This window comes from Chlorocebus sabaeus, chromosome 19, assembly GCF_047675955.1.
Source record: "Chlorocebus sabaeus isolate Y175 chromosome 19, mChlSab1.0.hap1, whole genome shotgun sequence".
Taxonomy (NCBI): Eukaryota; Metazoa; Chordata; class Mammalia; order Primates; family Cercopithecidae; genus Chlorocebus; species Chlorocebus sabaeus.
In genome coordinates, this window is record NC_132922.1 from 6,896,988 (window position 1) to 6,923,962 (window position 26,975).

Sequence of the window (26,975 nt, forward strand, 5' to 3'; positions counted from 1 at the left end):
GAGTGAGGGCTTTTCTTACATAATCACAGTACTTTTTCTTTTTTTTTTTTGAGACAGAGTCTCACTGCATGGCTCAGGCTGGTCTTGAACTCCTGGCCTCAAGTGATCTGCCTGCCTTGGACTCCCAAAGTGCTGGGATTACAAGTGTGAGCCACCACGTCTGGCCGGATGCAGCACTATAATTTAATTCACAGCTCATATTTCAATGTTGCCAATTGTCCCAATAATGTTATTTGTGGCTTGTTCTCTTCACCACCCCTGCCATCCCCAGCTGGGGTTGAACATAGCACGTGTATTCTGTTACGTTGTGGTGTCTCTTCAGTCTCCTTTAATCTGCCTTACTTTGTCTTTCGTGATCTTAACTTTTTATTTTTTCGAGAGTACAGACAGGCAAGTTACTGGGTAGAATGTCCCCTAATTTACATTTATATTCCCTCATAATTATATTTGGTTATGCATGTTTGTCAAGAATACTACAGAGGTCGTGTTTATTAATTCCATATTGCTGCGGTAACAAATTACCACAAATTTAGTGGCTTAGAACAACACACATTTGTTATCTTACAGTTTGGGAGGTCAGAAGCCCAAAATGGGTTTCACTGGGCTAAAATCAGCAGAACTGCGTTCCTTCTGGAGGCTCAGGGGGAGAACCCATTTCCTCGCCTTTTAGAGACATTTCGTGTTCCCTGGTATGTGGCCCCTTCTCCGTCTCCAAAGACAGCACAGTAACATCTCTAATCTTTCTCCAAGTCCCAGACCCTCTGACAGTCTGTGGAAGGCCCCACTGTGTTTCCCTCACCCATTCCCCTCGCGGGGGTCGTCTATGACCACCACCCTGGCAATATCACCAACAGCCGTGTCTTCTGGGTCACCCTTGTGGATCTGTTGGAGGGTTTCTCGTGGGTACTTAATTTCATCTGCTGCCCCGCTTGATTTCCAGAACAACTGTCCAGGTGACAGAGTTGTGGGTGAGTTCTCTCAGAGACTCTTCCTGGCTGCAGGAGTGCCTTGGCCTCTCCAGCATTCAGAATCCACCCCCTGCCACAGGCCAGTACACTGGTCCCTACTCACACACTTGGGGGGCTGGGGGCTGCTGCCAGCCAGGGTCCCACTGTCTCGGCTGGAGGGCCCACCCTAGGGCTGGACAGTTGCTGGTGACTCTGTGTTTGAGGTTTGGAGGTGCAGGGTTCCATGAGAGCAGAAAGGCCTCTGTAGGTCCTCACATCCAGGTCTCCTCACATTGGGCTGAAAAAGTGCTGCCCGGAGAGAGCCAGGAGGCTGGGAAAACCCACATCGATGGAAGCTGGGGCTGGCCCCAAGACCTCCCTTTCCCCTAGGTCCCTCCCTGGAACCAGCACAGCTGCAGACTTAAGCCTGGTTTGACCCCAAAGACCAGATGTCCTGAGTCCGACTCTGCCACTTCCTGGCTGTCACCATCCTGGGCTGCGCCTCAGTTGCCTCATTTGCCTAATGAGGACTGGAATAACATCTGCCCAGACTACCAGAGACCAGGCAAGATTTGGCCCCACTCCCCTGCCGCGTCACTCAGAAATCTACGACCCGATGCGGATCCGGGGCGGGCGCCTGGGGGCAGCGCCAGCGTATACACAGCGCGCGGGCACTTCTGGGGCACAACTGGCGCACACCTGGATTGGGGGCTGATCGCCACCCGGGGACTTCATTGGCTGGGGCTCAGGTGACGCAACCCGGAGGTGGCGCAGGGAGCACCAGCCCCAGCCTGCCTCCCTCCAGAGCCCACATTTGGGCCCAGCCCCGTCTAGGGCTGCATCCCGACCCCATCCCCGGTCACGGAGTGACCCTTCCTCGTCCGGATTATCCCGCCCGGTCCACCCGCCATGGGCTTCTTAGAGGAGGAGGGCAGCTGGAACCTGTCCTTCGCGGGCGCCGGCTACCTGGGTCTCTACCACGTGGGCGCCACCGAGTGCCTGCGCCAGCGCGCCCCGCGCCTCCTCCAGGGCGCCCGCCGCATCTACGGTTCCTCGTCTGGGGCGCTCAACGCAGTCAGCCTGGTCTGCGGCAAGTCGGTCGGTGAGTCCCGGACTGCGGGGGCGAAAAGGGGCGGGGACACCTTAACGGAAGGGAATTGAGCCCAGAGACGCCGGCGCCTGGCGCTGTGCTCTGCGCCCTCTACCCTCGGCACGGCCCCATTTAATCCCATGAGAACCCCTAGGGCTGGGGACTAGGTGACCCCCATTTGCAGAAGAGGGATCGTGGCTCTGAGCCAGAAACTCTGTTTTCCAGGTAGGCTGGGGCAAAAAGTGAAAAGGTGAACGGATCATTTGAATCCGGGGCCGAGCCCAGAAATTCTGAGCTGGAATGGGGAGAACCCCGCTCCCATTGCACCTAGAAGGGGCTGTGGGGCTGTGGAGGGGCTCGCAGGACCCCTGGGCGCTGAGGTCTCCGTTTCCCTGCACCCCCTGCAGACTTCTGCTGCTCCCACCTCCTGGGCATGGTTAAGCAGGTGGAGCGGCTGAGCCTAAGCATCCTGCACCCGGCCTACGCGCCCATCGAGCACATCAAGCGGCAGCTGCAGGACACTCTGCCCCCCGACGCCCACGTCCTGGCCTCCCAGCGTCTGGGCATCTCGCTCACCCGCTGGCCCGACGGCCGCAACTTCCTGGCCACTGACTTCGCCACCCGTGATGAGCTCATCCAGGTGGGCTGGGCGGGACCCAAGGCCTGGCTGGTGGGCGGCAGGCGGGCGGGCTCCATCTAGTCCAGAGTGACATCCAGGTACTTCCCCGGCAGACGTTTCTGCAGGGGCGGAAGGAGGGAGGGAGGGCGGACCTGTTGGTAGCTGAGGAAACTGAGGCTCAGAGAGGGTCGGCAGGGTGGGTCTGGAGACCTCCCAGGTTGCTGCACACAGAAGAGTCTGGCTGGGGCCAGTCACTGTTCTAGGCACTGTGACTGTAACAGGGAGCAAAACAGACAGAAACTCTTGCCTCCCTGGGGCTTCTATGCGCATTGGTGGGGTGGGGGGCAGGTGGTATCAATAATGAACTCATCTCCAAGTAAGGAGGTCAGGAACAATCCAGTATTGAAATGGAATAGGATGAATAGGATGTCTAAAAAGGAGGCTTCACATAGACCCTGACACTATTGACATTTGCCAAAAGTGTGCATGCTCAAGTGCAGGCACAGTGTGGCAACCAAAAGTGTCTCTGACATTGTTAGTGTCCTGTGGGGGAGAAAGTCACTCCTAGTTGAGAACCACCAACCTAGAGCTTACAAACTTTTGAATATAGGACTTTGTCTCATGGAAGCCTTGGAAGCATCCCAACTCTGTCTGGGAGGTGCAGAACCCATCCTGGCTTTGACCAGATGGAGAGGCAGGTGACAGTTTTGTTCCACAGATTGATAACAGTGAGGGCAGCTGATGTGTACTGAGCACCTACTATGTGCCAGGTCCCATCCCAACTGCTACACAGGCAAGGATTCTGGGCCACTCTTTGGGGTCCCCATCTGGCTTCCTCAGGAGCTTGCACCTGACCTCCTTCCCTGCACACCCACAGAAAGAGGAGGTGGGTGTCGAGACAGAGGTGCTCCAATCCCTGCTTCCCTTGGAGAGGTTAGTGGGAGGTGATGCCTCAGCTCCTTCATCTGGACATGGGACTGATGACACCTCCTTTGCAGGCTGTTGGGATTAGAAACCGTGCACAGGGGAGGTTCTGAATACAAGGAGCAGGTACAGTTGTATTCCCGCTGACTCTTCTCTTCCTAGGCCTTGGTCTGCACCTTATACTTGCCTTTCTACTGCGGGCTGATCCCCCCCGAGTTCAGAGGGGAGGTGAGTGCACTTTGGAACCCTGCTCTGTGCTCTGGGCAGCCTGGGGTGCACACTGTGGAGAGGTGCTCGGGTGGAGGCAACCAGCACTCCCTGAGCACTTACTGTGTGCCAGGCCCTCCCCCTGCTCCTAGGGGGCATTCAGCCTCCTGGGCTGGAGTGGTCCTGTGACTCAGGGACAGCTGGAGGGTCACTGGCTGCAGCCAGTGTGGGAGGCCCTCTGAGAGGGCAGCACCACCCACCTGCCCCCCACAAATTGCAGCGCTACATCGATGGGGCTCTGAGCAACAACTTGCCCTTTGCGGACTGCCCCTCCACCATCACGGTGTCCCCCTTCCATGGGACAGTGGACATCTGCCCCCAGAGCACCTCCCCCAACCTGCATGAGCTGAACGCCTTCAACGCCAGCTTCCAAATCTCCACCGAGAACTTCTTCCTGGGGTTCATAAGCCTCATACCCCCCAGCCTCGAGGTAGGTCTGGCCCCGTGATGGTGTTAGAGGCTTGGCCATGGTCAAGGGTCCCGTGAGTCAGACTTTGTGTGCTCCTAACCCACACTGCCCCCTGGGCCTCAAGGCAGTTACAACTTATGTCCCCAGTCTCAAAGCCAAACACCTGAATCCTAATGGGGTTCAGTTGTGTCTACTGTTCTTGCTGCACTGAGCCAGTGATGAGTGAGGACTGGCACCAGGTCATTGGGACACACTCACGCCAACTCTGCTCAGCTGGCCTTTGAGCAGGGCCTTTGCCTGTGCTCCTCTGGGCCAGGGTCTGTAGGCAGGTATCGCTATCATTTCCATTTCTCAGGGGAGGATACTATGGCTGAGAGAGGTTAAGCAACTTGTTCAAAGTCACACAGCCTGGAAGCAGCAAAACCAGGATTCGACCTTCAGTTGGCTCAGGCCCATGCTCTTGACCACTGTCCTTGACTGTGGCCAAATTGACCAACCGCTGTGGAGGCAAGGCACAAATGCAAAGAAAAAAACAAAGGAAGGGATTTTTACCCCTTGGTATTCCTGGAAAATAGATAATTTGACAACTATTGAAATACACTCCTCCTGGCCGGGCGCGGTGGCTCAACGCCTATAATCCCAGCACTTTGGGAGGCCGAGGCTGGCAGATCACTTAAGGTCAAGAGTTTGAGACCAGCCTGGCCAACATGGTGAAACTCCATCTCTACTAAAAATACAAAAATTAGCTGGACATGGTGTCACATGCCTGTAATTCCAGGTACTTAGGAAGCTGAAGCAGCACAATTGCTTGAACCTGGGAGGTGGAGGTTGCAGTGAGCCGAGATCGTGCCATTACACTATAGCCTGGGTGACAGAGTGAGACTCCATCTCAAAAACAAAAAGGAAAAAAAGAAAAAGAAAGAAAGAAACACACACACACACACACACACACACACACACACACACTCCTCTGCCCCAACCACATCCTGGCTCTTCCCTGTCCCTTCTACCTCTCAGGTTTGTGTAGTGCTTTCTAAGTCACGAGACAAGGTCATGTTCATTTACTCTGGTACTCCCCACACCCCTGGGTGGGCAGGAAACCCCAGCCGCATTTTCTAGATAAGGAAGCTGAGGCACTCAGAGAGTTGGCACTGCCATGCTGAAATCTCACAGCAAGGGTGTGAGGGAGACAGCACCCTTTGCCACTAGTGGGGCTTTAATCAGACAGGCAGGTGGGGCTCCTGGTTCCTCAGCCCACCTCAGTCTTGTCCTGGGGGTGAACATCAAAGGGGCAAAGGGAACCCCCATCCACTGCCCTACAAGGGGCCAAAGTCCCAGCCATCCCAGGCCTTGTTATCCCATTTTCCAGAGGCAGAAACTGAGGCAAGAGAGGGGAAAGGCTGGGGCAAGAGCAGCCAGGGTGTCTCAGAGGGGAGATGCAATGGGCCTGCAGGGACAGAACTAGCCAAGCAGATCTACCTGCAGGCCTCTGGCCCCTCCTGCCCAGTGCTAAGGTCCACAGGGGTCCCTGAGCCCAGCCGAATGATCACTTGGGGAGAATAGGCTGGGTTGGGACTATCTCCAGTTAAAGATAAGTCTCTGGCCTGTGACATCTGCTCAATGGGCAGGTCCAGGCCTTGCCCATCCCACCCTTGCCCTGTGTGTTGGCAGGTAGTGGCTGACAACTGCAGACAAGGCTACCTGGATGCTCTGAGGTTCCTGGAGAGACGTGGTAGGCGGCAGTCCCACAGTGGCTGGGGATCGTGTCCCACATGGTGCCAGGTGGACCCTGCCTCTTGGGCCTTTGAGCTGCTAGGGACCTGGACTCACTCACTCTTGTCCTCAGCATCTGCTCTGTGCTGGACCTGAGCTGAGTACTGGGGACTCAGAGAAGAATCACATACAAGTTCCACTGTTGAGCAGCCCGCAGCCTGGTGCGGGGCGACAGACCCAGAGAGAGACAACCCAGGGAGATGGGTGCAGGGATGGTGGGATGCTCAAGGCTGTGGCAGTCCAGAGGAGGCATTGGACTCAGCCTGGGGTTGAGGGTAGGTAAGGAGGGCTTCCTGGAGGCAGTGACAGATAAGCTGGGTTTTGACTAGTTCATTATGAAGACACCGGCAAAGATGAAGATTCCAGCAAAAGAAGAGGGCATTCTAGGCAGAGGGAAAAACAAGAGAGAAGGGACAGAGGCAGGCACCTTGAGGGCACATAACTCAATATGGCAGGAGGTGTGTGTGTGTGTGTGTGTGTGTGTGTTCATGGGGCAGTGGGTGTGCCAGAGAGGTCTGGGCTGGAAAGTCTGAACATCATCCACAGGACAGTGCTCTTCAAACTAGTGGAGTAGACATTCAGATGCAGGCCACCTGGCTCCCGAACTCATGTGCTCAAGTCCTACGTTGCAACCAAAAACACAATCAGGAGGCATTTGCGGAGCGCGTTATATGTGCCCAGATGTGAGCTTAAGCTTTATGTATTTATCTTGTTTAATTCTCAGAGCAACCATATAAGGCAGGTCTTCTTTTCCTTTTTTACAGAGAGGAAAACTGAGGCAAAGGGCATTGGGTCACATAGCTTGCAGGTGGTGGAGCCAGAACTGGAACTCTGGATTGTGTCTTTGGGGTCTGGGCTCTGATGAGCCACTTGAAAGTGGGCAGGCAGTAGGGCAGAGCAGGGCCAGGGGAAGGCAGAAGGGAGTCATCCGGAATAAGCCATGCATCCATCCCCCAGCACAGTGGATCCCCAGAACGGGGTTTGGGCACTGAGGGATATGGGCAGCATGGGGCGCCTTGGGGAGGCTCAGATGCCTGACTTATCCTCTCCCTTCCCTGATCCAGGACTCACCAAGGAGCCGGTGCTATGGACACTGGTGTCTAAGGAACCCCCAGCCCCGGCTGATGGAAACTGGGATGCTGGCTGTGACCAATGCCGGAAGAGGGGCCTGTCTCTCAACTGGAAAGTGCCCCACGTGCAAGTCAAGGACATACCCAACTTTGAGCAGCTCTCGCCAGAGCTGGAGGCTGGTAGGGACTCTTCCTGCATTTGCTCACCTATCAGGGCCCTGCACTCAGGGGATCGGGTTCAGGGACCCTGCCTTGAAGGCACTCGTGGTCTGGAAGAGGACAGGACTCATTTACTGAGCACCTACTAAATGCCCAGTGTGGTACTATGGGCTTTTTACATGTGGCATCATTCATTCCTCCCCACAACCCTGGGCCTAAGCATTATTCGTACCCACTTCACTGATGAGGAAACCAAACCTCAGAGAAAGGAAGGGACTCATCAAGGGCTCAGAGCCTGCAGCTAGGGGATTTGAACCCAAGCCTGTGCCTGCAAAAGCCAGGTCTATGCCCACAGTCCCAGAAAGGGCAGGAGTGTTGACAGACATAGGAGAGGCACACACAGAGGGTTCTGGATTCCCCAGATGAAAATGAACTCATTTCATCCTTCCAACAACCATCTGAGGATAGTACAGAATTGTTCTCATTGTAAAGATGAGGAAACCATAGCACAGAGAAGTTAAGCGACTTGCCCAAGGTCACACAGTACCAAATGACAGAACCAGGGGTTCTACTCAGAACCACTTAGTCTGCTCTCCTGCTCTGTGACTAAATGTCACAACTGCAACAACAGGAAAGTAGAGGGTCCTACAGGCACATGTAATGATGGCGGGGGTGAGTTTGAGCAGCATCTGAGTGAAACTGGAAAGGAGATGTTGGCCAGGCCAAGAGGCAAAAGAGCATTGGGGAGAGGGCCTGGCACACGCAAAGGTCCTGGGGTTGGTGAGGGAGAGCCAAGAGGTCCCTGTGGCTGCAGCATGAGGGGCAGGCAGCAGAGGTGAGCTTGGGAGGCTGGCAGGGTGGGCAAGTGTCCTCGAAAGCTGTGGGAGAAGGGAGTGAGGTGGATGGGAGGGGGTGGTGGACCCAAAGAGGCTGAAGGTGTGGGAGGCTTGGAGGAGAGTGATGGTGGTCGAGGCCAGATCAGGGAGAGTGGGGTGGGCAAGGGGACGAGGAGAGGGCCCCTTTTCATGCCGGGAGATCACACGAGGATATGCAGCAAAGGGCGTGGACCTGTGCCCAGCCCCTAAGGTCCAAGCTTGGGATTCTGGAACCCAGCAGTGTTCCTGCAGCCACACGGGGGCACCAGAGAGCTGCCTTGGGTGGAGCACCAACTCCCAGGTGCTGCGCCCTCCCCAGCTCGGGAGGGAATTGTGAATCTCATCTCTAATCCTCACCTGCCTGCCCAGGGAGGAACGTCCTGCCGGGATCCCCAGTTTACAGAGAAGGAAGCTAGGACTCGTCCTCGGACACTCGGCAGGTGGATGTGGAGCAGGGTGTCTGGCCTGTGCTACCTGTGAATCTTCAAATGCCCCGTCTCCAGAGGGCAGCGGCCAGAGTGGACGTGGTGGCCAGAGCTGTGGCCTGGGCTATGTCTGGAAGCTGGGGTTTGGGCTCTGGCTCCGTTCCAGCCCAGATGCTGGTCCCTTCCACTCTGGTCAGGTCAGTGAATAGAGGACCCAAGAAACGGCTGCTGCGGTCACAGCTGTGGCTGTGGTTATTAATAACACTGTCGTGTTACTGTTATTGAGAGAGTATGGTGAGAGCATCTGTCCCAGCCTGGCAGGCCACAGACTTTCCAGAGGGGCAGGAGAGGTAGAAAGAGCTCAGGAGCCTGAGAGTCCTCAAGTCCATCCTGGCCCTGCCACTTCCTGTTGATGGTCCTTAGGCAAGTCACTTCTCCACTCTGAACCTCAGTCTCTTCATCTATGAGAGGGCATACACCACTTGTCTCATGACAATGAAAGTGCATAGCTACCTGCTGGCCCGTGGTGGGGGGTGGCTCCGTGTTGTTTCTTCATCTGCAGAAGGTGGAGGGGGTGCAGTCTCTTACTGTGTGAGATGGGGGCGCTCAGGCTGCCGGTCCACAGACGCCAGGTGGGCAGGGCCATGCCGGGGCTTCTCTTGCAGCACTGAAGAAAGCATGTACGAGGGACCCCAGCCCGTGGGCCCGCTTCTGGCGCTCGGGGCCTGGACAGGTGCTGACATACATGTTGCTACCCTGCACGCTGCCCTTTGAGTACGTCTACTTCCGCAGCAGAAGGTAAGGCTCAGCCAGGGGGCCTGGGAAGGACCTGGCTTGTGGCGGAGACTGGTGCCCATGGCAGGAGGGGCAGCTGGCACACTGGGTGGGCAGGGCTGGGGGGGAGCCCGGCTGCTGTCTCCACACTGTGTGGTGTTGGCTGCATGACTCACAGCCTCGGTGATCTCCTCTGCAAAACGAGACTGGTGGGGAAGGGGCGTGGTGGGTACGACTGGAAGCTGGAGTCCTCCTGGTCTTCCCCCTGGACCCTACACTGTCTCCGTGACCTTTGCCCATTGCTCCGCCCATCAGAATCTCAGGGTGGCTATGTGGCTGGGGCTGGGTCTCTTCAGTCCAGGCTGGTTGTGTGGCTGGGCCCGAGCCTCTTGACCTTTCTGGGCTACAGATTTCTCTTCTCTTCTCTTCTCATTTTTCTTTTCTTTCTTTCTTTCTTTCTTTTTTTTTTTTTTTGACGGAATCTTACTCTATTGCCCAGGCTGGAGTGCAGTGGTGTGATCTCGGCTCACTGCAACCTCTGCCTCCCGGGTTCAAGCAGTTCTCCTGCCTCAGCCTCCTAAGTAGCTGGGCCCGCAGGCGCACACCGCCACACTCAGCTAATTTTTTCATATTTTAGTAGAGACAGGATTTCAGCTTGTTGCGCGGGCTGGTCACGAACTCCTGAGCTCAGGCAATCTGCCCGCCTCGGCCTCCCAGAGTGCTGGGACGACAGGCATGAGCCCACCACTACAGGTTCCTTTTCTGTAAAACAAGCCCCTTCCAAGTCAGGCCGGCTGTGGTTAGGCCCTCAGTAACGTTCTAACTTGCTGGTTAATGTGTCCCTCTGTGTCAGTTGTTCATTCATTCCACTAGCAGTTGCTGAGGATCTCTCAGGGGCCAAGGCCTGGCTGTGGGCCATGGAAGCAGCCTTGACCCAGACCCAGCTCCCGACCTACAAATTATCACACACTCCCCTGTAACTACAGCTCCACCTAGAGGTTTCCTGGGAGAGGCCTACACTAGCTTCAGCTGCACAGCTCAATCTAAGGACTCTCTGGCCAGGGAAGGCTGCCCGGAGGAGATGACTCAGGCTATAATCTGAAGGATGAGTCAGCGTCCACCAGGCAAAGAGGACAAGGAGAATGTTCTAGGCAGATGGAACAGCATGTGCAAAGGTCCAGAGGCAGGAGGTAGAAAGGCCTGTTCGAGGAGCAGGAAGGAAGGCCAGTAAAACTGGAGCCTCAGCTTTACTGCTGTAGAAGACGAGGCAGAGGAGGCTGGTGGGGCAGGTGCACAGAGCTCTGCAGCCGGCTTAGCTAGTCTTTGTCCAGAGAGTGGTGGAAAGGCTGGGAAGGGTTTGAGCAGGGAGGTGGCATGGGGAGATGTGTATTGTTTAAAATTCTCTCTTCTCCGGAAGAAGGTCTGTGACGGTGAGCCACAGGTCTCTGTTGAGTTAATGCATGGGTCAGTCCTGCTGTTTAAATTGCCAGTGGCCCAAAGCCAGGAGAGAGCTTTCTACCAACAGATTCTCCTCACGCTGAGCTGTTTACAGAAACCACGAGTTGAAATCCAAAAGTATAAATGTAAAGTCCAACCTTTTCAGTTAAAAACAAATTCATTGTGTGAGCCCCAAAGGGGAGCCTGCCCAGACCACAGGGAAGTTCACTCTTGGTATTTTTCACAATACATATGTTCAACAACGTAGGTGGCATTAATAGAGGCAGGTGGTCCAGAACAAGGGAGGTGACAGTCCAGCTTATGTCTTGCCATCACACCACACTCTCTGGACTGCATGCTTAGTTTGAACTCTGGTGTAGGGGCCCCTCCAAGGGTGCTGTGGTGCAGGTTGAGGCCCTGCAGTGGCCAGTGTCTGAGGTGCCTGGCCAGAGCTTTCTCAGGCCTGGCCCTATAGGACTGTGGCCTGCAGACAGACTCATGCTGTCTCTCCTCTGTGCTGGGATAAGATGCAGTTCCGAGGACCCTGAATCTGGGGCTGGCTCCATTATGGAGGCAGTGGGGATCCACGGGGACATCTTGAGCAAAAGGGGGCTCTGTCAGCTGTGTTTTTGGAGGGCCAGCAGCTTCTGAGAGGAGAGTGGACGAAGGGGCGTGGGGTGGGAAGGGCAGGGGCTGGCCTGGAGAGAAGAGAGAGAAATGGATGGAGATAAGGAGGACATTAGGAACTACGGGTGAGGTGACTGTCCTAATTTGAGAGGTGAAGAAACGGAGGCCCAGACAGGTTCCCTGACCTGTGCAGGTCACCCAGCTGATGGGCAGGGAAGCGGGGCTGTACCCTCAAGCCAGCCTGACCCCAAAGGCCCACTCTCTCCCTCCCTGCACTTCCCACTTGTTTCCTCGGGAGTCAAGGACCCTAAGGCCTGGCCACCTCTGCCAAGTTCAGAGTCCATTTCGGATCCTTCCAACCCTGCAGGTGCCCCTGTGGCTCTGAGTCACTCTGCAACAGTGGTCGACACTGCTGACACTTCTTCCCCCAACCTGGGCAGCCCTCAGGTGCAGGGGCCCCTGGCTCTGGTCTGTGGGGAGGGTGGGCTCAGTGGGGCCACACCCCAGGCTCACCTGGGCAAAGCGGACCTGCCCCTTCCTCCAGGTTGGTGGCGTGGCTGCCCGATGTGCCAGCGGACTTGTGGTGGATGCAGGACCTGCTGAGGAGCATGGCCCTCGAGGTTTTCTCCAGGACCAAGGCCCAGGTCCTTGGGCCCATCAGGTGAGGTGGGCAGAGGGCGGGGACGGAGAGGGGGTGGCTGTGCTGGGGGGAACGCACCAGCTGCTTCCCTGGACCCTGGGCAGGCTGTCCATGCCATCTGCCTGCCCACCTGCTTACCCGCATCCCTCTGGCCTACTCATGCAGCCACTGGCACATGTGTTGGTCACTGCTGTGCACCCAACCTGTGCTAGACACTCTATGACAGTCACCTTGGTCAGTCCGCATGACCTGCTGGGGGCAGTCACTGGGCCGCCCATGGGACAGGTGCCTCTTGCAGCTTCACCAGTTCCCTGCCAGTCCTCCTGCCATTGTTCCAGACGTCCCCATGTGACCTCAAACGAGGCTGGCCTTGTGTGTGGTCTGGCCTGGTCCCTCTCCTCTCACCGGCCCTCCAGACTTGGGGGGGTCCCCTGCGGCCCTCCCCTATGCACTTGACAGCTATCTGTTTAGCAGGACATCAGTGCAGTTCTCTGGGGAGTGGCCATCCCAAGACCTCCCTGACACTTCCAGCTCAGCCACGTTGAGGGCCACAGGTCCTCCTTCAGAGCAGGGTCTGGGGGAAGAGTGACCTGGGCTCACCATGGCTGCGCCTGCACCCACATGGTTTCACCTACCCTTCCCAAGCCCCAGGCACTTACCCGTGGCTTCTGCTCCCTCCACAGCCCTCCGGACACTGGCGTCCTGGAAACAAGCCCCCTCCAATCCCAGATAGCTCCTTATATGGAGGAGCTCAGGCTCACCCATCAGGCCTGAGGGGGCTGAGCTGGGCCAGCCCAGTGATTGGTGTCCCTTGATTCCTGCTCTGGCCTTTGTCCTGTGTGCCCACATCTGCCCCAGCGGGAAGAGGCCCTGCCAATCTCCATGGAGACCCTGCAGCGTGGAGCCAGTTCCCTGGGGCGCAGCCTGTCAGCATGTCCCCGGTCACTGTGTACCCAGGTCACCTGCCCTACCTCTTGCCCCGTCTCATCAGGGAGAGAAAGGAGGACAGCCGCAGAGACATGTCTTATTTTCAGAATTTCCATGGAGGGCTAGGAGGACAGCATTGCTGCGGAGACGGGCTCCTGTTCTGCCGTGGAGTTGCCCACGGAGCACCTCACAAAAGACGGGGAAAGTGCCTGATGCCCACGTCAGAGACCAGAGGAGCCAATCGAGATGATGGGGTGGGGGTGCTCCCCCCCAGACTCTTTCTCAGTCCTGTAGTGGCCCTTGGGGGTGACCCCCGGGATCTACCCCACTCAGGAAACCTTGACTTCTGACTTCCTATCAGGTCCAGAGGGTGGCAGGCCCTGGCAGGAAGCAGGAGGAGGAGGAGAGGGGGGTCCGGGTCATTTCAGGATCCCAGCGGTGTGTGCTTCTGTTGGGCCCAGTGGCCCTTGCTGCCCCTACAGCCTCATTCCTGCAGGTTTGTGACGTAGCTGTGCCTCTACTTCAGGCAAAGAGGATGCCAAGGACACCAGGCCTCTGGCCTCTCCATGAGTCACTGCTCTCCCCATTGGCAGAGCGGGACCCATGATGTGCCCCTGGCCAGGCCCTACGGAAATGCTCAGTGTCAGTGGAGATGGGGAGGTTGGAGACATGGAGGCGTGAGTGAGAACAGGAAGCAAAGGAATACACGTGGGAACTAAAGAGAAAATGACCAGCCTGGGCAGCATAGTGAGACCCCGTCTCTAAAAAAAAATAATACAAACTTAGCTGGGAATGGTGGTGCATGCCTGTAGTCCTGGCTACTTGGGAGGCTGAGGTTGGAGGATCATTTGAGCCCAGGAGGTCAAGGCTGCAGTGAACCATGATCACGCCACTGCACCCCAGCCCAGGCAACAAAGGGAGCCCCTGTCTCTAAATAAATAAACAAATAAAGAGACAATGAGCCACTCATTCATTCTTTCATTCATTTATTCAGCTTATGCTTAGTGAGCTATAGGCCCTGGGGACATAGCCTTGAAGAAACCTTACATTCTGGTGGGAGTGCGGGAGCCGACACTGAACAGCAAACGGGAAAATGTAAATATGAGATTTTTCTAGGAGCGGTGGGGCCATGAAGAAAACAAAATTGGGTGAGAGTGGGGCAGGGTGGGGGTGAAAGCAACATTGGCCCGGGTGGCCCAGAAAGGCCTTCCTGAGGAGGTGACAGCTGAGCTGAGACTGAGAATGAGAGGCTGGGTTTTGCAGGTGGAGGCAACGGCAGGTGCGAAGGCTCTGGGGTGAGACTGAAGGAGAGAAGGGCCCGCAGTGAGTGGGTGTGGAGGGAGTGGGGCAGGCAGGGGCTAGGTCAGGAGGGCACTGTCGTGGCATGGCGAGGGGTATGGATTTGGGGAGCAAATGTGAGAGAAGGGAGCGAGTGGAGGAAAGGAGGGCCTAGGGCTGCAGTGGGATTGGAAAAGGAGGAGGAAGGGGCAGACGGTGAGCATGCAGGAGGCTGTCCCCTTCCCTCCAGGACCCCCTGGGTCTGAGCAGGCCTCTGCCCCTCTGGTTGTCTCCTGGGTGGGGGCAGGCACGGACGCTGTCCTTGCCTCAGAAAAAGGCTGTCCCACTTGGAGCCAGGTGATCCATGGCTCGCACAACACTGTCTGCAGAGCTGGGATGCTCTATGCACTGTCTCCACCCTCAGAAGCTGGGTTTGGGATTTCCTCCCCTGGTGGAGAGGGGAGACCTGGCCACCTGGGTCACCAGGTGAAGGATTTAGAGGACTTTAGGAATATTCTTGCTCCCTGCCCTTTGTCCGTTGTCACAGACACAGGCCTCCATGTTCACAGGAACTCAGCCTCCCTTGATTACCCCTCCCTTGTCAGTTCCTTACATAGTGGGGACTTTGACCTGTGCTTTGTCTCCATTGCTTTCCTTTGTGACTTAGACCAGGGAAAGATAGTTGGCCCCTCCCACCTTACTCTCCATCACCCTCCGTTGCCAAGCAGGGTGCGGGGAAATGTTTCTGGCTCAGATGGTTGAATATCTCAATTGCTTACAACATTCTGCTCTGAAAACGTCTCTTTGATCTCTATTATTTGTGGTTCATGCGTCAAAGTTATCTGCTGGCAACTTGACAATGGCAGAGACCATTCACCAGCATCCCTGGCAGGACTTCATTGTTTTTAAGCACTTCCCTGGTTTCTATCTTATTTAACTCTTGGATATTTGCTCATGTGGTGTTAAAATCCAACTGCCTGCGGCTTCCCCATGGATCCCAGCTCTGCACCCTGGATCCACAGACTCTGCCTGCCTGGAGAGAGGGGCTAAAGGGTATTGATCTTCTGAGGCCACTCTTCTCCACAGTGAACAGCTCACACCTTACAACCACTCCTCAGGGACATCGCCAATCCAGTGATGCTGTTCAGGGAGCTCCAGTCCCACACCCTGAGTTTGTTCACAACCTTCTGGGAGCATGGAGTCCAGCAGTGCCCCGGAGGTGATATGGCCAGTACTGTTTCTAAATTGTCTTTCAGCTCCCACCTCCTGACCACTGCCTCTATTAATGTAGCCTCAGAATGAATGAGCTTGACCTTGCTTATAGAGCCATCATCTACCATTGGTGTCATGCCCTTCCTGGAGCCTAGAGGTGGCCCAGCTGACAGCCTAGGAACTGACTCAGGTCAGAATCCCCAACTTGTTCCTGACACAGCCCCACATTATGGAGCGGAAAAGGGATCCTGAGCTCTGAATTCAGGCTGACCTGGGTTCGAGTCCCATCTCTACAAGTCAGCATTGATGTGACGCAGGGAAATTCCTCACCTCTCAAGGCCTCAGTCCACTCTTGGATAGAATGGAGATGATAACACATGCCTTATGGAATATTTACTTGATAAAATTAAGTGCTCATGGTCGGGCACAGTGGCTCACGCCTGTAATCCCAGCACTTTGGGAAGCCAAGGCAGGCAGACCACTTGAGGTCAGGAGTACAAGACCAGCTTGGCCAACACAGTGAAACCCCGTCTCTACTAAAACTATAAAAACTAGCCAGGCATGGTGGCGGGTGCCTGTAGTCCCAGCTACTCAGGAGGCTGAGGCACAAGAATTTCTTGAACCCGGGAGGTGGAGGTTGCAGCGGGCTGAGATCGCACCACTGCACTCTAGCCTGGGCAACAGAGTGAGACTCCGTCTAAATAATAAATAAATAAATAAATAAATAAATAAATAAATAAAGTGCTTACTGCAGACTATATCAAATGACCTTGATGACTGCTCAGAAAGGGGCAGTGGGGAGTGAAGGTGTGTTAATTACATTTTACAGCGTGCTGGGCACCAGACTGGGTGTGTCACCCACCAGGGGCCTCCTGTGAGCCTCACATCAGCCCCTGGGTGGTGAGTAGTCCAGGCAAAACACAGAAGAGTTGCCACTGGAGTCCAGACTTGTGCGATGTCAGTGCTCTCTCTGGCCCCTGTATCATGGTCTCCCATCAAGTCTGCTGAAGTTCTGGGTCTTCCACACTCTTCTTTCCCCTGGTATCCCAGCCAGAAACCTCTCTGAGCCCTGGAGCCTTGGCGCAGCTATGGCTCCCATTTGTGGGCCACAATCCTGGGCCAGCTACAAGCCTCTCTGCCTGGCTTTCCGAGCACCAGTTGTGTGCTGGGTGTTTTCTGATGCCTGAGGCAGATCCCTTCCCCAAGGAGCTCCCATGCCTCTAATGCTATCTCCATGGAGATAACAGGTAATGCAACCCTCAAAAGCACACATCACCTTGCAGTTTACAAAGCCCATCATCTAAATCTCACTGCAACCCTGAGAGATAGGCATTATCCTCCCCATTTTATGGGTGAGGAAACTGAAGCTCAGAGACGCAAGTGGCTGATCTGGAAATGCCCAAGTCTGTGCTCCAGGCAGCGGAAAGATCCCGGACGATCACAGCTTCCTTGTGCACCTGCTCTAGGATGCTGAGCAAGTCTTTGCCTCGATCAGCTCCTTAATTTCTTGTCTTGAAAGTCTGGGTTGGACTAGCTGGTTTCTAAAGAGCCCCCAGCTCCTCTCCGAGCCCATAACACATGTAATAAATGCCACCATGTCAGAGGAAGGAGAAATGATTTCAGGAGGGATTAGCCACAGAGGAACTGGTTTCTGAACTGGGTCTTTACAGATACTAGAATTTGGGTTGGTAGGGAGTCATTCTGAAAGGGAAAGTGCAAATGCAAATGTAGGACGGGGGTGACCCATAGTAAATTAAACTGATAAGGAATCTGAGGCTAAGAGAACTGAGGTTCCTTGTCTCCGGTCATATATGCAATGGTGAAGTTTGCATTCAAGCCAACGGCAGGCTGTGCTCCCACTATCTGGATACTAGAATTCTGGGTCAAAATACTGATGCTCAGGACTCTTCTGTAGAGATTCTAATGTAATTAATCTTGACCTAGAACTGTCTTGGCAGAAGTATGCTTGGAGCCTGTGGTTCCTGAGCACTGGTGTCCTTGGGTACCACCCCATTGGTGTGACCACCTGCCTGAGCCAGTGCCCTGCGCTTCAGACTTGCTCCATGTCATCTGTGGGAAGACAGCTGCTATATGCCCATCTGTAGCTGGAATAATGTGATGCTAGGAAGGCGGCCTCTGCCTCAGCCCCACGTCCTGGTGTGCTGCTCTGTTCTCACGCTGCTACGAAGAACTATCTGAGACTGGGTAATTTATAAAGGAAAGACGTTGGCCGGGCGCGGTGGCTCAAGCTTGTAGTCCCAGCACTTTGGGAGGCCGAGACGGGTGGATCACAAGGTCAGGAGATCGAGACCATCCTGGCTAACGCGGTAAAACCCCGTCTCTACTAAAAAAATACAAAAAACTAGCCGGGCGCGGTGGCGGGCACCTGCAGTCCTAGCTACTTGGGAGGCTGAGGCAGGAGAATGGCGTGAACCTGGGAGGCGGAGCTTGCAGTGAGCTGAGATCCGGCCACTGCACTCCAGCCTGGGCGACAGAGTGAGACTCCATCTCAGGAAAAAAAAAAAAAAAAAAGGAAAGAGGTTGGCTGGTTGTGGTGGCTCACACCTATAATCCTGGCACTTTGGGAGACTGAGGGGGGTGGATCACCTGAGGTGAGGAGTTCAAGACCAGCCTGGCCAACATGATGAAATCCTGTCTCTACTTAAAATATAAAAATTAGCTCGGCATGGTGGTGGGCACCTGTAATCCCAGCTACTTGGGAGGCAGAGGCAGGAGACTTGCTTGAACCTGGGAGGCGGAGGTTGCAGTGAGCCGAGATCGCGCCACTGCACCACTCCAGCCTGGGTGACAGAGCAAGTCTCAGTCTAAAAAAAAAAATAGGAAAGATGTTTAATTGACTCACAGTTCTGACAATTCTACAGGGCTGGGGAGCCCTCAAGAAACTTATTACAATCATGGCGGCAGGGGAAGCAAGCATGTCCTTCTTCACACAGCTTCAGGAAGGAGAAGTGTTGAGCAAAAGGGGGAAAAGCCCCTCAGAGAACCATTAGATCTCATGAGAACTCACTCACTATCATGAGACAGCATGGAGGTAACCACTCCCATGATTCAATTACCTCCCACCAGGTACCTCCTATGACATGCGTGGATTATGGGAACTACAAACCAAGTTGAGATTTGGGTGGGGACACAGCCAAACCATATTATTCCACCCCGACCCCTCCCAAATCTCATGTCCTCACATTTCAAAACACAATAATGCCCTCCAAACAGTCCCCCAAAGTCTTAATTCATTCCAATATTAACCCAAAATTCCAAGTGCAAAGCCTTATCTGAGACAGGGCAAGTCTCTTCCGCCTATGAGCCTGTAAAATCAAAATCAAGTTAGTTACTTCCTAGATACAATGGGAGTATAGGCATTGGGTAAATACATGCATTCCAAATGGGAGAAATTGGCCAAAAAAAGGGGGCTCCAGGCCCCATGCAAGTCCAAAATCCAACAGGGCAGTCATTAATCCTTAAAATTCCAAAATGATCTTCTTTGACTCTATGTCTCACATCCAGGGCACACTGATGCAAGAGGTGGCAGCTTTGCATCCCATGGCCTTGGGCAGCTCCACCCCTGTGGCTTTGCAAGGTACAGCCCTGCTCCTTGCTACTTTCATAGGCTGGTGTTGTCTGTGGCTTTTCCAGGCGCACAGTGCAAGCTATAGGTGGATCTACCATACTGGGGTCTGGAGGATGGCGGCCCTCTTCCTACAGCTCCACTAGATAGTGCCCCAGTGGAGATTCTGTGTGGGGGCTCTGACCCCACATTTCCCTACTGTGCTGCCCTAGCAGAGGTTCTCCATGAGGGTTCCACCCCTGCAACAGACTTCTACCTCGACATCCAGGCCTTTCAATACATCCTCTGAAATCTAGGTGGAGGTTCTCAAACCTTAATTCTTAACTTCTGTGCACCAGCAGGCCCAACACCATGTGGAAGCTGCCAAGGTTTGGGGCTTGCACTCTCTGAAGCAATGGCCTGAGCTGTACATTGGCCCCCTTTAGCCACAGCTGGAGTGGCTAGGACTCAGGGCACCAAGTCCCAAGGCTGCACACAGCAGGAGGGCCCTGAACCTGGCCCAGGAAACCATTTTTCCCTCCTAGGCCTCCAGGCCTGTGATGGGAGGGACTGCCACGAAGTTTCCCCATTGTCTTGATGACTAATATTTGGCTCCTCGTTACTTCTGCAAATTTCTGTAGCCAGCTTGAATTTCTCCCCAGAAAATGAGGTTTTTCTATCACATCATCAGGCTGCAAATTTTCTAAACGTTCATGCTCTGCATCCTCTTGAACACTTTGCCGTTTAGAAATTTCTTTCACCAGATACCTTAAATAATCTCTCTCAAGTTCAAAATTCCATAGATCTCTAGGGGAGGGGCAAAATGCCACTATTCTCTTTGCTAAAGCATGGCAAAAGTCACCTTTGCTCCAGTTCCCATGAAGTTTTTCATCTCCATCTGAGACCACTTTAGCATGGATTTCATTGTCCATATCACTATCAGCATTTTGGCCAAAACCATCCAACAAGTCTCTAGGAAGTTTCAAACTTTCCTACATCTTCCTGTCTTCTTCTGGGCTCTCCAAACTTCCAACCTCTGCCTATTACCCAGTTCCAATGCCACTTCCACATTTTTGGGTATCTTTATGGCAGCACCCCACTCTCTGTGGTACCAATTTACTGTATTAGTCTGTTTTCACACTGCTATAAAGAACTGCTCGAGACTGAGCAATTTATAAAGGAAAGAGGTTTAGTTGACTCAATTCTGCAAGGCTGGGGAGGCTTCAGGAAACTTACAACCATGGCAGAAAGGGAAGCAAACACATCCTTCTTTACATGGCAGCAGGAAGGACAAGTGTGGAGCAAAATGGGGAAAACCCCTTATAAAACCATCAGATCTCGTGAAAACTCACTCACTATCATGAGAAGAGCAGTATGGGAGTAACTGCCCCCATGACTCAATTACCTCCCACTGGGTCCCTCCCACGACACTTGGGGATTATGGAAGCTACAATTCAAGATTTGGGTGAGGACATAGCCAAACCTTATCATCTGGTTATACTAGTCATTCCCAGGGAGAGGCCTCAACCCCTCTGAGCATAGCATCCCACCCATAAATCTAATCATGTACACTAACTGGATGTTTGGTGATGTTAGGGAATAACTGTTATTTCTTAGATGTGTTAATGTATTGGGAATATGTTTTCAAAGAGCTCTTATCCCTTGGAGATCCATACTGAAGTATTTATGAATGAAATTATATAATACATGGAGTTTGCTTCAAAACAGTCTGGATATGTGGGAGATGATAAAACATGAAGTGATAATAGTTGACACTGGGTGATGAGTATATAGAAATTCATTGTCATTTGAATGATGTGTAAAAAAACAGAAGTTCATTATACCATTCCCTCTAATTTTGGATATGTTTGACATTTCTATAATCAACAAGTTCTTAATTCTAAAAATTTGATAGTACATACAGATATTTGTTGATGAAGACTCAAACTCTGTAAAATATTTGAGGAGATTTATTCTGTGCCAAATATGAGTGACCAATAGGCTGTGATGCAGCTCTTAGGAGATGCTAAGAACATGTGCCCAATGTGGTTGGGCCACAAGTTGGTTTTATACGTTTTAGTGAGACATAAGGCATTAATCAAGACATGTAAGATGTATATTGGTCAGGAGAGGCAAGACAACTGGAAGCAGCTGGGTGGGGGCTTCCAAGTGAGAGGGTGGATTCAAAGATTTTCTGACTGGCAATTGGTTGAAAGAGTTATTATCAATAAAAAGGAATCTTTTCTTTTTATTATATTTTATAATAGAAGGGATTATCTTGGTTATGGTAAAGGGTTGTGGAGACCAATGTTTTATCATGCAGATGAAGCTTCCAGATAGCAGGCTTCAGAGAGAATAGATTGTAAATGTTTCTTATCAGATTTAAAGAAGCTTTTCTTCCTTCTGAGAACTGGAACAAGACAAGAATGCCCACTCTTACTACTTATCTTCAACATAGTACTGGAAGTCCTAGTCACAGCAATCAGACAAGATAAAGAAATAAAAGGCATCCAAATCAGTAAAGAGGAAGTCAAACTGTTGCTCTTTGCTGATGTTATGATTGTATACCTAGAAAGCCCTAAAGACTCCTCCAAAAATCTCCTAGAACCGATAAAAGAATTCAGCAAAGTTTCCAGATACAAAATTAATCTACACAAATCAGTAGCTCTCCTATACACCAACAGCGAAAAGCTGAGAATCAAATCAATACAATAGCTGCAAAAAAACAAACAAAACAAAACAAAAACAAAACAAAAACAAACTTAGGAATATACCTAACCAAGGAGGTGGAAGACCTCTACAAGGAAAACTACAAAACAATGCTGAAAGGAATCATAGACCACACACGCAAATGGAAACGCATCCCATGCTCGTGGATGGGTAGACTCAATATTGTGAAAATGACCACACTGCCAAAAACCATCCACAAATGCAATGTAATTCCCATCAAAATACCACCATACTTCTTCACAGAACTAGAAAAAACAATTCTAAAATTCATATGGCAACAAAAAAGAGCCCACATAGTCAAATCAAGACTAAGCAAAAAGAACAAATCCGGAGGCATCAGATTATCTGATTTCAAAGTATACTATAAGGCCACAGTCACCCAAACAGCATGGTGCTGGTATAAAAATAGACACATAGACCAGAAGTAAACCCAAATACTTACAGCCAACTGATTTTTGACAAAGCAAACAAAAACGTAAGGTGAGGAAAGGACACCCTATCCAACAATGGTGCTGGGATAATTGGCAAGACACATGTAGGAGAATGAAACCGAATCTCTCACCTTATACAAAAATCAACTCAAGATGGATCAAAGACTTAAATCTAAGACCTGAAACTATAAAAATTCTAGAATGTAACATCAGAGAAACCCTTCTAGATATTGGCTTAGGCAAGGGTTTCATGACTAAGAACCTAAAAACAAATGCAATAAAAACAAAGATAAATAGCTGGGACTTAAACTAAAGAGCTTTTGCATGGCAAAAGGAACAGTGAGCAGAGTAAACAGACAACCTACAGAGTGGGAGAAAATCTTCCCAATCTATTCATCTGACAAAGGAATAACATCCAGAATCTACAATGAACTCAAACAAATTAGCAAGAAAAAAAATCTCATCAAAAAGTGGGCTAAGGACATGAATAGACAAATCTCAAAAGAAGATATACAATGGCAAACAAACATATGAAAAAATGCTCAACATCACTAATGATCAGGGAAATGCAAATCAAAACTGCAATGCAATAGCACCTTACTCCTGCAAGAATGGCCATAATCAAAAAATCAAAAACTAATAGATGTTGGCATGGATGCGGTGAACAGGGAATCCTTCTACACTGCTGGTGGGAATGTGAACTAGCACAACCACTATGGAAAACAGTGTGGAGATTCCTTGAAGAACTAAAAGTAGAACTACCATTTGATCTAGCAATCCCACTACTGGGCGTCTACCCAGAGGAAAAGAAGTCATTATATGAAAAAGATATTTCACATGCATGTTTATAGCAGCACAATTATCAATTGCAAAAATGTGGAACCAACCCAAATGTCCATCAATCAATGAGTGGAACCACTGTGGTGTATATATATGACGGAATGCTACTCAGCCATAAAAATAAATGAATTAATGGTATTTGCAGCAATCTGGATAAAATTGGAGGCTATATTCTAAGATTGGAGGCTATACTCTAAGATTGGAGGCTATATTCAGAAATGGAAAACCAAACATTGTATGTTCTCATTCATAAGTGAGAACTAAGCTATAAGGATGCAAAGGCATAAGAATGAAATAATGGACTTTGGAGACTCAGGGGGAAAGGGTGGGTAGGAGGTGAGGGATAAAATACTACAAATTGGGTGCCGTGTATACAGCTCGGGTGATGAGTGCACCAAAATCTCACAAATCACCACTAAAGAACTTACTCATGTAACCAAACACCACCTGTTCCCCAGCTACCTATGGAAATAAAACATTTTTAACAAACTATAGTCCAATATCACAACCAAGATACTGGCATTGATAGAGCACTTCCATGTGATCTATCAAAAAGGGTCCCTCATGTGTCCTTTTATAGGCACACTCATTTCCCTTCTGCTCCCACCCTCTCCTTAACCCATAACAACCACTCATCTATTCTCCATTTTTGTAATTTTGTTATTTCAAGAATACTGTATAAATGGAAATAATACAGCATGTAACCTTTGGGGCTTATCTTTTTACATTCAGCATGATTCTCTGGAGATTCATCCAGGTTGTTGCATTTATCAATCGTTCATTCCTTCTTTACTGATAAATAGTATTCCATAGTATGGATGTACCATAGTTTGTTTAACCATTCGCTCAGTGAAGGAATATATTAATTCTTTGTTTACAGTTTTTGCTGTTATGAATGAATAAAGCTACTATAAACATTAAAAAAGAATATTTTCTATCAGTGATTCCAAAAGGGAGGAGGATATAATGAGGCATGTCTGATCAGCACTTCCCATCATAGCCTGAAATAGCTTTTTTTTTTTTTTGAGATGGAGTCTCGCTCTGTCGCCTAGGCTGGAGTGCAGTGGCGCAATCTTGGCTCACTGCAAGCTCCACCTCCCGGGTTCACGCCATTCTCCTGTCTCAGCCTCCCAAGTAGCTGGGACCACAGGCGCCCACCGCCACACCCGGCTAATTTTTTGTATTCTTAGTAGAGACGGGGTTTCACTGTGTGAGCCGGGATGGTCTCAATCTCCTGACCTCGTGATCTGCCCGCCTTGGCCTCCAAAAGTGCTGGGATTACAGGCGTTAGCCACCGCACCCGGCCGAAATAGCTTTTCAGGTTAGCTTTGGAATGCCCTTGACCAAGAGGAGGGGGTCTGTTCAGGTGGTTTGGGGGATGGGGGGCTTAGAATTTTATTTTCGGTTTACATACTCTAAAGAAAAAAAAAACTAGTCTAGAAACTGACTGCACCAAAGTTAACCTTTGTTTTTCTTCTGTTTCTGCAGTGTAAACCAAAAATAAAATTCGAAGTTCCCCATCATCTGAACAGGCTCCTTCCTCTCGGCCAACGGCACCCCAAAGCTAAACTGAAAAACTAGTTCAAGCCATGATGGGTAGTGGGTGTCAGACATGACTCATTATGCCCTGCTCCCTTTTGGAATTCAGGAAAAGCCAACCAGCATTTAACATCAATAGAGACCTTAAGTCTGATAAGAAACATTTACAATCTATATTCTTGAAAGCCTGTAATATGGAGTCTTCATCTGCATGATAAAACATTGGTCTCCACAACCCCTTATTGTAACCCAGACATTTTTTTCTATTGATTCCAGGGCTTTAGATCATAACTCTTTCAACCAACTGCCAATCAGAAAATCTTTAAACCTACCTAAGACCTGGAAGCCCTGACCCACCTGCCCATTTCAAGCTGTCCCACCTTTCTAGTTAAAACCAATGTACATCTTACATGTATTGATTGATGCCTATGTCTCCCTAACATGTATAAAAGCAAGCTGTACCATGACCACCTTGGGCACATGTCCTCAGGATCTCTTGAGGCTGTGTCATGGATGTGTCCTTAACCTTGGCAAAATAAACTTTCTAAATTGATTAAGACTTGTCTCGGATTCTTTAGGTTCACAATAGAAATGTCTCTTATTAGAATTCTGATTGCTGGCCAGGTGCAGTGGCTCACATCTGTAATCCCAGCACTTTGGGAGGCTGAGCAGGAGAATCACTTGAGTACAGGAGTTCAAGACCAGCCTGGGTCTTGAACATAGTGAGACCCCTATGAAAAAAAAAAAAAAAAAGAAAGAAAGAAAGAAAGAAAGAAAATTAGCTGCATGTACTGGCATATACCTGTAGTCCCAGCTACTCAGAAGGCTGTGGTGGGATGCCTGCTTGAGTCCAGGAGGGTGAGGCTGCAGTGAGCTATGATTGTGCCATTGCACTTCAGCCTGGGTGACAGAGCGAGACCTTGTTTCAAAATAAAAAGAAAGAAATCTGACTGCCTACATCACAGGTAGAGGACTAGTCCATCTTTAATGCCACCTCCTGGAATGAGACATGGCTGTTTAACTGAACTGATCTATTCTCAGGACTAAAGGCTCACAACAGAAGATTTTAGACCATATAGAGTAACTTCCTCATGTTGCCATGGCATCTCTGAGCATGTTAATGCACTATAATTAGTGTACAGTGAGCAATGAGGATGACCAGAGGTCACTTTCACCACCATCTTTTGTTTTGGTGGGTTTGGGCCAGCTTTTTTTTTTTTTTTTTTGAGACAGAGTCTCGCTCTGTTGCCCAGGCTGGAGTGCAGTGGCACGATCTCGGCTCACTGCAACCTCTGCCTCTTGGGTTCAAGCAATTCTCCTGCCTCGGCCTCCTGAGTAGCTGGGATTACAGGCACACACCATCACATCTGGCTAATTTTTGTATTTTTAGTAGAGACGGGGTTTTACCATGTTGGTCAGACTTGTCTCAAACTCCTGACCTCAGATGATCCACCCTCCTTGGACTCCCAAAGTGCTGGGATTACAGGCATGAGCCACTGGGCCCAGCCCTTTTTTTTTTTTTTTTAATTTTTTAAAATTGAGATGGAATCTCACTCTGCTGCCCAGGCTGGAGTGCAGTGGCGTGACCTTGGCCCACTGTAACCTCTGCCTCCCAGGTTCAAGCAATTCTTGTGCCTCAGCCTCCTATGTAGTTGGGATTACAGGTGTGTGCCACCACATGTGGCTAAGTTTTTATATTTTTAGTAGAGTCGGGGTTTCACCATGTTGGCCAGGCTGGTCTCAGATTCCTGACCTCAAGTGATCCGCCTGCCTTGGCCTCTCAAAGTGCTGGGATTACAGGCATGAGCCACTGTGCCCAGCCTCAAGGACCAGCTTCTTTACTGCATCCTGTTTCATCAGCAAGGTCTTTGTAACTTGCACCTTGTTCTGACCTATTATCTCATTCTGTGACGAAGAATGCCTCGCCCCCTGGGAATGTAGCCCAGTAGGTCTCAGCATTATTTTACCCAGCCCCTATTCAAAAAGTAGCCACGCTGGTTTGAATGCCTCTGACAATATGGGATGATATATTTCAATTTGCACCTATTTATCCAATTTGTCTTTCCCCCTGCTTTCTCTATCTCGATCTAACAGACTCTAACCCAAATCTCTCCAAAGCTATCAGCTTGGCTTCTTTTTTTTTTTTTTTTTTCTGTCACCCAGGCTGGAGTGCAGTGGCAGGATCTTGGCTCACTACAGCTTTGACCTCCCAGGCTCAAACAATCCTCCTGTCTTTGCCTCCTGAGTAGCTGGGCATGTGTGCGCCACCACATCTGGCCAATTTTTCTATTTTGAAAAATATGAGGTTTTGCTATGTTGCCCAGGCTGGTCTCGAACTCCTGGGCCCAAGTGAGCCTCCCACCTCGGCCTCCCAAAGTGCTGTGATTACAGGTTCAAGCCACTGCAACCATCCTAGC

General features: G+C 51.1%; 1 protein-coding gene across 3 annotated transcripts; it reads left to right on the forward strand.

Moving 5' to 3' along the window:
• Window positions 1-1,651: 1,651 nt before the first annotated feature.
• PNPLA5 (patatin like domain 5, triacylglycerol lipase) lies at window positions 1,652-15,837 on the forward strand. Of its 3 annotated transcripts, none has more exons than XM_007976033.3 (9): window positions 1,652-2,049; window positions 2,445-2,677; window positions 3,743-3,808; window positions 4,068-4,277; window positions 5,928-5,988; window positions 7,094-7,279; window positions 9,224-9,356; window positions 11,941-12,057; window positions 12,720-15,837. In XM_007976033.3, exons 1-9 carry the CDS (start codon window positions 1,857-1,859, stop codon window positions 12,808-12,810), a joined length of 1,290 nt encoding a protein of 429 aa, XP_007974224.2. In that variant the 5' UTR covers window positions 1,652-1,856; the 3' UTR covers window positions 12,811-15,837. The 3 variants fall into 3 exon arrangements, with proteins under 3 accessions (XP_007974224.2, XP_072862731.1, XP_072862732.1); XM_073006630.1 differs by having other exon boundaries at window positions 13,071-15,837; XM_073006631.1 differs by lacking the exon at window positions 1,652-2,049 and adding an exon at window positions 2,057-2,262.
• Window positions 15,838-26,975: the final 11,138 nt, after the last annotated feature.